The 13,831-nt window shown below is 39.5% G+C and overlaps 1 protein-coding gene across 1 annotated transcript in view; it reads left to right on the top strand.

The window, feature by feature from the left end:
- Positions 1–13,831, top strand: part of USH2A (usherin) — a 411,816-nt gene that overhangs the window by 332,684 nt on the left and 65,301 nt on the right. The window contains exons 51-57 of the mRNA XM_064164511.1: positions 134–344; positions 746–943; positions 1,790–1,944; positions 3,823–4,021; positions 9,250–9,357; positions 9,893–10,076; positions 10,752–10,909. Of these exons, the coding sequence (XP_064020581.1) occupies positions 134–344; positions 746–943; positions 1,790–1,944; positions 3,823–4,021; positions 9,250–9,357; positions 9,893–10,076; positions 10,752–10,909 (1,213 nt within the window). The remainder of the gene's footprint in view (positions 1–133; positions 345–745; positions 944–1,789; positions 1,945–3,822; positions 4,022–9,249; positions 9,358–9,892; positions 10,077–10,751; positions 10,910–13,831) is intronic.

Raw genomic sequence — 13,831 nt, 5'->3', positions numbered from 1 at the left:
GATGATCTGTGAGGTCTCTTCCAACCTTGGTGATACTGTGATACTGTGATACTGTGATACTGTGAAATACTGGTGGAAGCATATGCAAGGAAAGGAAGATGCTATAAATGTATTTAAATTGTATATTCCTTAGGTAAAAGAAGAATGCATGGCTAATATCCTTTGCCCCTTATCTATGGAGGAAACAGCACACTGTGGAAAATGTGACTTTGATCCCAGGGAGAATATCTGTGCATGGATAAAAGGTTCACAGAGATCTACAGAAAAAGAGATAAAGGAAGGTGTGTGTCCAGTTGAAGAGGAGACAGTCTACACAGGAAGCCCAAACCAGTATTCATTTACAGGTAAGGGAAAGTGGCATATCAAACTGGTGATTCACTCTGGAGAAAAAGATGTCCTGAATGCTATCAAGTATTCTAATTAAATGTGAAGCAATTGTAGTAAAGTACAATTCTTTAAGAATTAATCTGCAAATCAGAACAGTATCTTAAGGGAAATTAAATGAGCAGCAAGGAGCTCAGTGAACACATAGGGTCTAAACCTGCTTTTGCAAAAGTTCATGGAACTATTGCTATATCAAAAAATGACTGTGACTGAAGGAACAACTTCTAAATCTCTCTGTCTTTAAACACAGAGGTAGTCCCATAGGCACAGGGGAAAAAAATAAATCAAAACAATACAAAAGAGGAGGTATTTTGTATTTTGAGAAGATTGAGATGATCCATATGTAACTTTTTTTCCCTAGACCTGAACCTCACACCTTTTATCACATATGAATACCGAGTGGCTGCTTGGAATAGCTATGGAAAAGGCTTCAGTGAAATTAGCAGAGCTGTCACTAAGCAAGATGCACCACAGGGTGTAAGTCCACCAAGATGGACCAAAGTGGATAACCGGGAGGACATGATACTTTTAAACTGGGAGGAACCACTTCAACCAAATGGTATTGATGCTTGTTAAAAAAAAGAGTCTGTTCTGTCATTCAGCTGACAGGGCTCCAGACTAACAAAATGTTTCTTCACTAGTCACAGTAAAACATATCACAGAATCACAGAATCAGCCAGGTTAGAAGAAACCCCCAAGATCATCCAGTCCAACCTAGAACCCAGCCCTGTCCAATCAACTAGACCATGGCACTAAGTGCCTCATCCAGTCTTTTGTTGAACACCTCCAGGGATGGTGACTCCACCACCTCCCTGGGCAGCCCATTCCAATGCCAGTCAATCTCTCTGGGAAGAACTTCCTTCTAACATCCAGCAGAATAACCTCCCTTTTCCTACTGGCCACACTGCTCCTGATCCAGGCTGGGATGCCATTAGCTCTCCTGGCCACCTGGGCACACTACTGGCTCATGTTCAACCTACTGTCTACCAGTCCCTGCAGGTCCCTTTTTGCCTGACTGCTCTCCAGCCACTATGTCCCCAGCCTGTAGTGCTGTTTGGGGTATGTATTCCTAAACTCTGCAAGAGGAATTTTCCCTAGATTGACATAATTTTAATATCAAGCAAGAGCAGAATCGTAACTTCCCAGAAGACAACTTATGATGTCCAAACAGTGAAAAAACTTGGAACAACTCTCAGTAAAAATTGAGAAATACTGAGAAGTTGTGAGGGGGTTGAGAAGAGTATCTGGTAATAGATGCTGATCATTCAAACAGGACAATTGTCTGTTCCAGTTGTTGCCTAGAGATTTCATTTTACATTTTCTGTATACAGAACAGGTGGTTATAGTATTCCTATTGCAAAGGATTTCCTAGCTAACAAAAGGGAAAACTTTCTTTCTGCAATAGGTCTTATTATTCACTATATCATTCTCCGAAATGGAATGGAACGTTTTAGAGGAACAGAGAAGAGCTTCACAGACACGAGTGGTGTCCAGCCATACCAAGAATATTCATACCAGCTGCGAGCCTGCACTGTTGCTGGTTGCACAGACAGCAGCAAGGTTAGTAAATTGGTCTTTATGGAACTGGTGCCAGCGCAGTAACATAAAAATGCTCTTGGAAAGGTGTAAACTGAAGACATGAAGATTATTGAATAAGCAAGTGAAAAACATCAATAATCTTATTTGGATTCAACTACTGACAGGTGATTATACGGTACCTATGGTTGATGCAAGCAAACAGAAGAAGACAGCAGTATCTTGATCTCAACAAAGCTGAAATTGCACTGTAGGAACTAATGTTTGTTAAATAGGAAGCTGTACATGGTAGAATAGAGCAAGGATTATTAAAATGCACTTTTTCTAAATACTGCAATTAAATCTTTGCTTCTCATTAGAAGATCTATAGCCCCTTCTTCCTTGATATTTCTTACTTTATCTGCTTTGTTTTTACTCTATCAAGTTCTTCAACAGCTTTCTTATTCTCAGCCTTCATCCACTATATTACACTTTACCAGCTGTCTGCACCTGATTCAGGCTTTACAGTCCCTTTGTGTCCAACCTGCTTCTGCTTGAGTTTTAAGCAATCTGAATCTCTTCCCTCCTTTGTCACTGCTTTGTTTCCTTTTGTATCACTTTAAATCATGGATGCTGCTCACCAGCGTTGCTGTTTAACCAACTCTGGTTTCTATTCTGCAAAGTGCCAGCCTTATTTATCAAAACTATATCTTAAGTGATCTCTTTTTCACAATATCCTTGCCTCTCTGAAATTTCTAGGGCTGCAAATGTAAGGTCTGTGGGGCAGAGATGGGGAATAATGGTTTCTATTTTGTGATTTTGATATCTAAGGGATTAAAAGCTTGAGGTTTATTTCAAGTGTTCAAACATTTTTTCTTATTAGTGCAAACCTCAGTCAAAAATATAAGAAACACTGGTGCATAAGGATGGAGATACATGCATAGTCCTCTATGTGCACACAGAGCTGTGGTCAGGAAGCTATGCAGGTACAGGTGCTGCAACCACCCACCTGAACTAATAAATCCTGCTTATTTCACTTGCCTGTAATTAAGGAGTTTAGTGTTGCAAACACTGAAGTCTGCAAGTAGGGACTGATTCCACCAAATGCACTAAGACAATATATTATAGAGGGCACATTTTATATTTACAGCATAATATAAATACTTTATGATGGTAATAACAGAAAAGGTCTGACTCACTTATTAAACCAGTGGAAATGCCTCTGAAGAGATGGTAGATGTGTGTCAGTAGAAAATTAGCTTTTTCCTTCTCTTGCTGGTTTTGGTTGGGTTTTGATTGTTTGTTTAGGGGTTTTGTGATTGGTTTTATTGTGGGGAAGGATTGTTGGATTTTGTTTGGGTTGTTTGGCTGCTTTGGTGGGTTGTGGTTGGGGTTTTTGGTTTGGTTTGGTTTGGTTTTTGTTTTGTAGCAAGAGCTTAGCAAGTGCCAAGTTATTCTGTGTATTAAGATTTTTTTTTTGTTTCCTTACAAATATATGGAGTTGCAAATAGCTGCAATAGAGTTTGAGTTGCATGGGATATATGGAGGCTTAGACCCATGTTTACTGGGGCTTAAAAGGTATTCAATCAGGCAGTTAAAATGCAGAGACACTGACAAACCATATGTAAGAGAGTTATCAAGAGTTTTCAAGCAATGCAGCTTTTTGTAGTTTCACCCTGTGCTATATACACTGCAGCTAAAACGTGGCCAACCTGTTGTGATAAACTGTCGACGTAGACTTATGCAATGTATTCAAGGTCAGATTTCATTGTGAAAAAGGAGGAAAAAAGTAACATGTTCTCCAGGCCCTTGGTAATGATATGCCAGCCCAAACAACATTTTAAAACAAAAGTGACATTCTCATTGATCGTGGTATCTAGTGTACTATTACATTAAATTGCTGTTTAATTCATATGTCTTCAGGTAGTTGCAGTCACTGTCCAAGGAGTCCCAGAGAGTGTTCAGCCACCAGACATCAGTGCTTTGAACTCAACAGCATTACATTTAAGCTGGATTGCACCCAAGAAACCAAATGGTATCATCAGAGAGTACCAGATCACTCAAGTAGGGGAAGGACTTATATACACTGATGCTGCAGGCAGAATGCAGCACACAGTATCAGGTAAGGAGACAGAGCTCCCTGACAGGCTAATGTCCTGCCATCAAGATATAAGAGTATTAACATATTGAAAATGCTAGTCAGTAACTTTTAAATCTTCAGTCCTGTGCACAGTTTAGAATGCTTTTGTCATTATTCCACCTATCTTAAATAACTATTTTTTCCAATCTCTTTCAGTTCTGCCTGTTCTTTGTTAAAATATTAATAGATTTAATTCCAAAATTTTGTAATGAATCTATCCAGCACATTTCAAGATGCATACTTTGTGGTGTGTTTGAGGTTTTGGGTATTCTGTGTAGGCTTGCACAATGGCAAGCTTCCCACAGATTCAGCTCTTTTAGCCTCATTCGTGTGCAGCAATGTAGCTGAAGTCACTACTGCTGCTGTGAATGTGTAGCAGTCTAGGAAAGAGAAGGATGCCTGAGATAATATAAAGGAAAGGAAAACAGAAAGGGAAAGATCCTGGACACTGTTTCTACTCATATATATTGCTTATAGTTATTTTCTAAACACTCAGTGAAATTTCACTAGTGTGTTTGTGTATCTGAAAGAAGCTTTAATCAAGGGATTTTAGAGGAAGATTTCATTCAGATATGAAATTCATTTTTTTACATATTCCTTTTTTTTTTTTGGTAATAGTTGAACATCATGCTGAAGCAAAATTATCTTTAGAAATGTTTCTGTTGAACACAAAATGGGAATATAAGCTTTCTGGTATATCTTTTTTTCCTCTCTTTGGCCATGGGTTGCTCATCAAATTATTGTCTGTGATTTTTAGGAATTCATAAGTTGCTTTTTTTATTTCTTGTTTGTTTGTTTTTCCAGTCAAGTAGGAAACTTAGAGATGATGTGTTAAGCCCATCATATGATAACCACCCAAAAGACATGAAAGCTATGCAGCATATATGGCAATCTCAACCACCCCTTAAAGCATGAGCCCTGAGTCCAAGTGGATCCCTTAGTACTTTCAAAGAGTTCATCTCTGCTGTTGTCATTCACAGAGGAGTAAAATACTGCTCTTCTTCTTTAACAATATCATGCTCAAGTATGAAATTAATCAGCTGTATATTATGTCTATCTCCATATTCAATGCTTCTGGACACGAGATAATAATTAGATTGTGCCACATGGCAGTACATCTTGTAGAATTGCTGGTTTGAGATTATACTTATACTGTAAAAAGTCAAACCTATTGAACAATACTGTACATGCTCCCACTGTCCTTCCCAAAAGGCAGCCATACTTCCAGAGTAACTGAGATTTTCTTGCAAACAATATTGTTTTTCTTAGCAGTTGGGAAAGGAAATGAAATTCCTCCTAAAACCCAAGGATCTTTTGTCCTTTTGTGTGCCACTTCCATTAAGTCACCGTTCAGTGTTGCCATGTAAAGCCAGCAGTGAAATAAGTGATTGTTCCTCATGACAGACATAATCAAATTTTACACTGTTTTCTGCCAGAGCTTCCTTGGGTAATAATGTGCAATTCATGGCAGAGATATAACGATGTGGATAATTATTGCTGTCTAAATTGAAAGAATGAGATAAACCAATCAAGTTTATTTCATCCATAATCTCGAGTGCTTGAACTGTTGCCTTGTTCTCTGTGGATGTATGTTTTGATTTTTCCCATCTTCCATTTCCCCCCTTTTTCCCAGATCTGTCTGCTTTTCCCTGAGCAACAGTTGAACATTAATGAAGCTGTAGCATTAGCGTTTCTTAAGGCTTTGAATCTAGGGTCTTGCAAGTAGCAGACAAGAAGGCTAGCACCTTGACACGGCACCATTGTCTTGCTGCTTATTTTTAATTACATCAAAGCTTTAGAAACATGATCCCACAAATGCTTTGTGGGAATAGCAGTGAATGTGCTCATCATGTGAAATCCATAAATTGCTTATAATCCTCTCAAGATGTTAAAAAAAGCATTAAGTAATTGAAGACAGGAAGTCCTCAGTTAATTATTTAGAGGTGTTATCAATGCTTTAAGCAAACTGAAGCAGTTTCTGCTATCTCACTGAGTTGAATGCCATTGGGAGCTAGGGGCAGCAGCCATCATCTTCTCATATTCTCTAATGCAAACAGCACATGGCAGCTTGTCAATAAAAGACCTTTTTATATCATTTATTACTGAACACTTCCACTGCCCTGTACAGAACAATTTGGATGACAGTTATGGCATTGTTTCACTTTGTGTTACTACTACTTTACAAATGGGCATGATAATGCTTTGCAGTGGGGGCTAGGCAAGAGGGTAAGAGTGAGGAAAATAATTAGGCTAATTGTAAAAGAAAGCTAAGAGTGCCCTCTTCAGCAGCAGCAGGTGGGTTTATAGCAAATACCCTTCTCAACTCCCTCTTTTCAACATACTGACAATATCCTAAGTAAAAGACTTTTCAAGAATTTGTAGGATCAGTCATCTTGAGTTAAAAGTCAAGATCACAGATGTTTAGTAAAACAAAGAAAATGAAGAGCTTATGACTGAATGGTTTGAAATTCTTTCAGCTGAACATAGTCTCCATTTCAGAGTGGTGAAAACTAAAGAGATACAGAAATGCTGTCACTGGACAACTCTATCTCCATGCAGTGAGTCATTAGCAGTATTCATATAAAGGAAACTCTTGGGGGTAAAAGGATTGTGTGAGGCTGTGGTCAGCACTCTGGCATTCTCCTGAGTAAAATTCCCACGACAGGGCCCAGGAGCATTGTCCTGGGAGCTAATTACTGACCTTGCTGGAGCCATGGCCACAAATGGAGACAAAGAGTATCAGAAGAAATTGATTTGGCTAATAGAACAATGCATTCTTTGAAACCCCCACACTTTTTCACAGCCTTTTAGCAAACGACAATATCCTGCTACATTAAGAAATAATTTAAACACCCCACAGTAATGGACCCCCCAAAAAAAAATCCTCTAGTTAAAAATCAAGTAAAGAAACTGGAAAAGCAAAATGTTGTTTATGTTTCAAGATTACCTTACTTGGTATTTTTTGTTGTTAATCACATATGTAGATTTGCAGAGAGCTTTCCAAAGCATGCATAAGACAAGGCATTTAATGCAAACCTTTAATAATCCAGATAAAAATCTGCTATGACTGCTCCATGTATGACTCAAGATTCAGGTATCAGAATTTCACCAATAAATTTAGTGAAATCATGTGCACTTCTTTTTTCAATGCTCATTTTTCTCTTGGAAGTGTAGTTGTAAATGAGTATTGCTTTATTATGCATGTTTCCTTTAAAAGTGAACATGACTCCCTTTAGGGGAATTCAAGTAATTTGTTGCCACAGTAATCTTTTCTATCCTGAAATGTTAAATACTTGGCTTTCCTCCATGCCTTTGCCTCTCTCTAGTCTTCAGCTGTCATTTTCTCCCTTCTTACTTTTATACTCAGCGTTCAGATGATTTTTCTTCTCTTCCAGCACATGATTAGGTTACAGCCAGGGCTGTCCCTCTGAGTCATCTCTTTATTTTCTCTCCTTTACGTCTTGTTCAATTTGTAAGCAGCCTGCATGTCTTACATTCAGTATTTTGCCTTTCTACATAACTGTTGCTTATTCTTTCTCTCTATTTGTTTGTAATAGATTTTAATTAAAATACCTTCCTACTGGCTATAAGCAAGGATTGGTTTATAAACAAAGATCTTGCCCAGATTTTTTCCCTTGTCATAGAATTACATTGTTCTTGAAGTAATTACAGTTGGGCACTTGAGCTACCTCAAAGTACATTACTAAGGTCACAAAGCCACGCACTTAAAAAGTGATTTGAGTAATATGTACGAATTGACCTGTATGATCCTAATTCAGGCTCTCTCACACAGGCACTCACTCTGTGTTACACAGTAGAGTGGGCATCTGTACAAAAGAAAACACGCTGCTGTACGTAGGACCTGCTGCCACAGCTTTTGCTATGTTTGCTAGGTTTATTCCTTCTGAGATTTAGGTGTAGATGGGTCTAATTCTGCATCTGACAGCCAACCATGTCCTGGGCTGCATAAAGAGAAATGTGGCCAGCAGGGCAAGGAAGGGGATTCTGCCTCTTTACTCTGCTCTTCTCAGACCCCACTTGGAATACTGTGTGCAGTTCTGGAGCCCCCAACGCAAGAAGGACATGGAACTGTTAGAGTGAGTCCAGAGGAGGGCCATGAAGATGTTCAGAGGGCTGCAGCAGCTCTGCTATGAGGACAGGCTACAAAAGTTGGGGCTCTGCAGCCTGGGGAAGAGAAGTCTTCCAGGAGACCTTATAGTGGCCTTCCAGTATCTGAAGGGAGCCTACAGGACAGCTAGGAAAGGACTATTGGCAAGGTCTTGTAATGACAGGACAAGGGGTAATGAGTATAAAGGGGCAGAGAGGAGATTCAAACTAGTGTTGGACAAGGGGTAATGAGTATAAAGGGGCAGAGAGGAGATTCAAACTAGTGTTAGGCAAGGGTTCTTTGCAGTGAGGGTGGTGAGACACTGGCACAGGTTGCCCAGGGACTTTGTGGCTGCTCCTTCCCTGGAGGTGTTCAAGGCCAGGCTGGATGAGCCCTTGAGCAACCTGGTCTAGTGGGAGGTGTCCCTGCCTATGGCAGGGGGTTGGAAGTGGATGATCCTTGAGGTCCCTACCAAACTGAACCGTTCTATGATTTTATGATTTTGTAGTAGGAAATGCTCAAGTATGAGAGAGGTTTTCTTTCTTATAAATATATTTGTAATAAATTTTCCAAACATTATAAGCTCTCCAGTTTTTCAACTCCAAAACTCTAAGCAATTATATTTTCAGGGACTTTTCTATAGAATTCTGTGGCTATTATCACTGCTGGAAATTATATCTGTACCAACAATGTTTATATGCTTTCAAGTTAATTTTTAACCATTTTGTACAGGCAGAAGCATAGGTTAAAAAAAAAAAAAACAAATAAACCCAAACCCCAAAACAACTGCAAGTGCCATCTAAGTGAATTGATTTAAAGCCCATTCAGCTATATCTATATGAAGGGCATCCATAGATCCATTCCATAGACCCACTCAATATGAATTGTTTTGTCAAAGCTTCTTAACTAGTGGAGGATAGATATAAAAATCAGCAAGAATTCACTAGTTCAGTATTGTTGAGATATAAAAATGCTTTCCATTTTATACTTTCCCAAAACAGTAAAAGTTAACTTTAAGTCCAAGAACATTCTATGTAGTGATACAATTCTTTGAGATGCCTGATGTCAACATCTCAGTCTAACCTCTGTTTGTTCTTTCTAGGTCTGCAGCCATACACTAATTACAGCTTCATGCTTACCGCATGCACGTCTGCTGGGTGTGCTTCTAGCCAACCACTTTCAGGTCAAACTTTACAAGCTGCTCCTCACGGTAAGGGAAAAAGATATTCTTATAGAACTGCAAAGAGATGGTCATATGGGCTTGTATTTTGTGATGGTTTAACAAGGTACAAAACTCCACTATCATCCATCAAGCTATCACATATAAATTTAAGCAAGAGAATCTATCTCCCGTGGAATATTTGTATCTTAACACATGCTTTACTGACTGCCTGGCACTGTGTTCCTACTTTGTGACATTTTCCCTGAGTTCATCTTTAAGTAGTAATGTTAGAAATTAGCAGGTGCATATTCTTTAAAGCACAAATAAATAGATGGAGACAAGTGGGCACTTGAAGATCAGAGCCTTTGGCCTTGTCCTCCATTAATCCGTTCCTTGTGTAGTTGGTTGCAATGGATATAGGAGAAATCCACAAAGTGGGTTAAATTCTGTCATTCTCTCTGAAACTGTTTTATGCTTGTATTGTATTGCTGAAAGCAACCACATAAACTGTTTGAAAAAGGGGGGAGAAAAGCCTTTATGTTGCTGTCATAAAGTTAAAATAGTGTCACTGTGATGTTGATAGGGGTATGGCCAAAACCTCATCATATCATAGTCAGCTCAACAGAAGTGGAAATCTACTGGAGTGAACCAAAGAAACCAAATGGAATCATTACTCAGTATCAATTATTTCGTGATGGAGAACAGATTTTTCTGGGTGGCAGTACAGACTTGAATTTCACAGATGTTAACCTACAACGTAACAGTAGGTAAGGCATGTTAAAGAGCTCTGGTAATGTGTGAAAGCTGTGCCAAATATGTGTCTGTGAAATGTACAAAACCTAAGTTACTCCTTCAACAAAAGGAAAATTCCTTACCATGTTACTTAATTACTGAAAAATTGATAGAACATTTTCCCCAAGTGTTGAAAAGCCTTAACTAAAAGACTTCTCTTTTCCCTTTCCTGAGAATGGGTGATTCTGATTCAAAGACGGGGAGGTTTGTTTTTTTTGCCTCGGGAGGTTGTCAATGGCTCATTGGTCATCATCCTTAAAAAAACTTTACATCTTCATATGGCACACAGCACTGTCTACGGTTTATAACATTTCTGTGCACATTGAACACACTGGCTCAAAGTGGCAGCTGCTAACATTTTTATAGAGGCCATTCTGAAATTCTTTTGGACACTTTTTGAGTCACTACTTCTCTCTGGTGTAAAGCTACCATGAATTCTAGTATTAAAATGATCGAGATGTTAAGTTATAGTTAACTTTCCTCACATTAAGAACATTTAAAGGTGAAAAGCTTCTCTGACGCAGTATTTCTAATACTTTGTCTAATACTTAGTCTATTTGCTTTAAATTGGTGAAAGTGGAAATGTTCTATTACTGATATGCCTAAAGCCTCTAACAGTAGTGTCTACTGATCTTTTTCTGTTTGTGCAGATATGTTTACCAGCTGGAAGCCAGCACTTGGGGCGGCAGCAACATTAGTGATAAATATGTTATACAAACACCAGTAGGAACACCAGAGAAAATTCATGTCCCATATAATGTCACAGTAATTGATGCATACTCTATATTTCTAGCTTGGGATGTGCCAGGTAAAAATGTATTTTTATGTTGTACTTTCTAGTAAAAGGAAAGACTGGAAAAATTAATATATTCAGGCAGGCAGCTGAATCCTTCTGATATTTTTATTCTCATGTTTGGCTTTAGTGTTTGTGTGATTTAAATGACCAGTATCTAAAGCTGCTGTTTCCCAGAGGCATATTAATACTATTGACCAATATGCTTGACATGAGTATTGTGAGGATTAGCTGATCAAAAAAATCATGTGTTAATTTGAAATTGTAAGCTATTATTAAGGGGAGAAAAACCAAAGCCCAACGATTACACTGAAAAGAAGTTCTGCATTCTGTACAGACTAACCTGAGCTGTCGAGAATGACATTTGACAACCTTTTTGGTTGATGTTGACTTGACAGCTGTCACAGCAGTTGAAATGTCTAATTGTCCTGCAGGTACACAATGTTAAGCTCTCTTAACAGAAGGTGTAAGAGTATGACACACACGTCCTATGCTATCTTTGACCTGATTCAGTAAATTTTGTTTGCTAGAGCACTGTATTGTTATGTGGACAGGAGGGTGGGTCAACAAAGGCCCTGAAGTATTTTTACTCATTACTCTTCTTCTGGATGTCACCAGGTTATCTTAGCCTTCTGCAGAAGTAGTCTAAGAAGGAGTAATTGAAAAAATGCCTTCTTTCTATTTAAGGGACTGTGCTCTATTTCATTAATATAGATCACAGCTTCAGCGATTGGTGTGCTTTACTGATGTTATAAAAAGGATATGCTGTGGTTACTGTGGGACAATGAGAGCACTCTAAATGGACAATTCTCTGTCTAGTGTAGTTCATCTCCAGTAAGGTGTTGTTCCAGTTTCTTGATACTTTTTTTTCTCAGTTAAAATCAGGCCTTTTTTTTTTCTTAAGAAACTTTGCATTTGCATGTTACAGTAACAACTGTATGTGTTTTATCAGTGAACTCAGGGAAGTTGTTGATCTCTTCCTAATTATTTAAGATGTTCTCACCTTATACAGTAGTTACAGTAGAGTCAACTGGCATTAAAAAAAAGTCACCTAGAAAGAATATTTAGCCTTCAAGCCTGAGATTGCAAGTACAGTGGCAGTGCTTAGCAGCGTTCACCCTACCCATTTAAGCAATGATTAATAAATCTATAATACCCTGAGCTGTCAATCTTTTAGTTTTCAGAAGCACAAAATCCATTATAGAAATGCTATAATATATGAAAAAGATTAAAATCTTAAATTAAACTTTTCCTCCTACTGCCTGAAAGGATTTAGAACCCAGCAGAAGGCAGGTGAATTCGAATGGCATATAATGTACAGTTGGCTTTACTGGAAAGTGACTCATGCTGTATTAGAGTTTTGATAATAAATATAATTTAAGCTACAAAATTATTCAGCAACATTATAAATAGATTTAAAGCATAGGCTCATGAAAAGTGGGGTGTTTCCCAGAAAAAACTTGTCCTTGTTCTAGATATTTTCTTATCCTGCTGCTCAAATTCCTGTTATTCACGGAAGGTTACAACCCTGCAAAGAGAATTGGGCTCAGTGTAGTATATTTGGTTATGCTGCAATTAAGATTTTTACATGCAAAAGTTTGTGTATTCCTGAAACCACCTAATCAGAGGGGTCAGAAGCTGGCTGGACTCTGGCTCTATAGCAGATGAAGGGTTGTATTCACAGTCCTTATGCAAGGGAATGCACAGGTCCTTCTTCCCGGGTGCTGGAGCTCACTTTGAATGCTCATATCACAGAATTGTCAGGGTAAGAAGGGACCACAAGGACCGTCTAGTTCCAACCCCCTGCCATGGCCAGAGCACATTCAGCCATGCCCAGAGCCACATCCAACCTGGCCTTAAAAACATCCAGGGATGGGGCCTTCACTACCTCCTTGGGCAATCTGCTCCAGTGTCTCACCAGCCTTATGGTGAAGAATTTCTTCCTAATGTCTAATCTAAATCTACTCTTCTCTATCTTGGATCCATTTCCCCTATTCCTATCACTACCCAACACCCTCAAAAGTCCCTCACTAGCTTTCTTGTAGGCCCCCTTCAGATATTGGAAGGCCACAAGAAGGTCTCCTTGGAGCCTTCTCCAGACTGAACAACTCCAACTCTCTCAGCCTGTCCTCAGGAGAGGTGCTCCAGCCCTCTGATCATCCTCATGGCCCTTCTCTGGACACGTTGCAGTGTGTCCATATCTTTCCTTTAATAGGGGTTCCAGAACTGGACAGTAGTCCAGGTGGGGATTCACCAGAGTGGTATAGAGGGATAGAATCCCCTCCCTTGGCCTGCTGGCCACACTTCTCTTGATGCAGCCCAGAATATGGTTGGCTTTCTGGCTGAAAGTGCACACTGACAGTTCATATTGAGCTTCTCATCCACCAGCACCCACAAGTCCTTTCTTTCAGGGCTGCTCTCCAGCCACTCACAGCCCAGCCTATATCAGTGCCTGGGATTGCCCCAACCCAGATGCAGGAGCTTGCGCTTGTTCTCATCGAACCTCATGAGGTTGGCTTGTGCCCACCTCTCCAGCCTGTCCAGGTCCCTCTGGATGGATCCCTTCTCTCCAGCATGTCAGCCACGCCACATAGCTTGGTATCATCAGCAAACTTGCTGAGGGTGCACTCAGTGCCACTGTCCATGGCACTTTTGAAGATGCTAAACGAGACTAGTCCCAGTGCTGATCTTTGAGGGACTCCCCTTGTCACTGGCCTCCACTTGGACATGAATCCATTGATAGCCACTCTTTGGGTGTGGCTGTCAAGCCAGTTCTTTATCCACCAAGTGGTCCATCCATCAAACCCATATTTTATCAGCTTGGAGATCAGAAAGTCATGTGGGATAGTGTCAAAGGCTTTGCTTGGGTCCAGATAAATGCCATCATCTGCTCTCCCCTTATCTATTGATGTTGTGACCTTGTCATAGAAGGCCACC

The sequence above is a fragment of the Pogoniulus pusillus genome, chromosome 25, assembly GCF_015220805.1.
Source record: "Pogoniulus pusillus isolate bPogPus1 chromosome 25, bPogPus1.pri, whole genome shotgun sequence".
Classification (NCBI taxonomy): Eukaryota; Metazoa; Chordata; class Aves; order Piciformes; family Lybiidae; genus Pogoniulus; species Pogoniulus pusillus.
The sequence above is the reverse complement of the archived record's forward strand: the minus strand, read 5'-3'. Positions and strand labels throughout refer to the sequence as shown.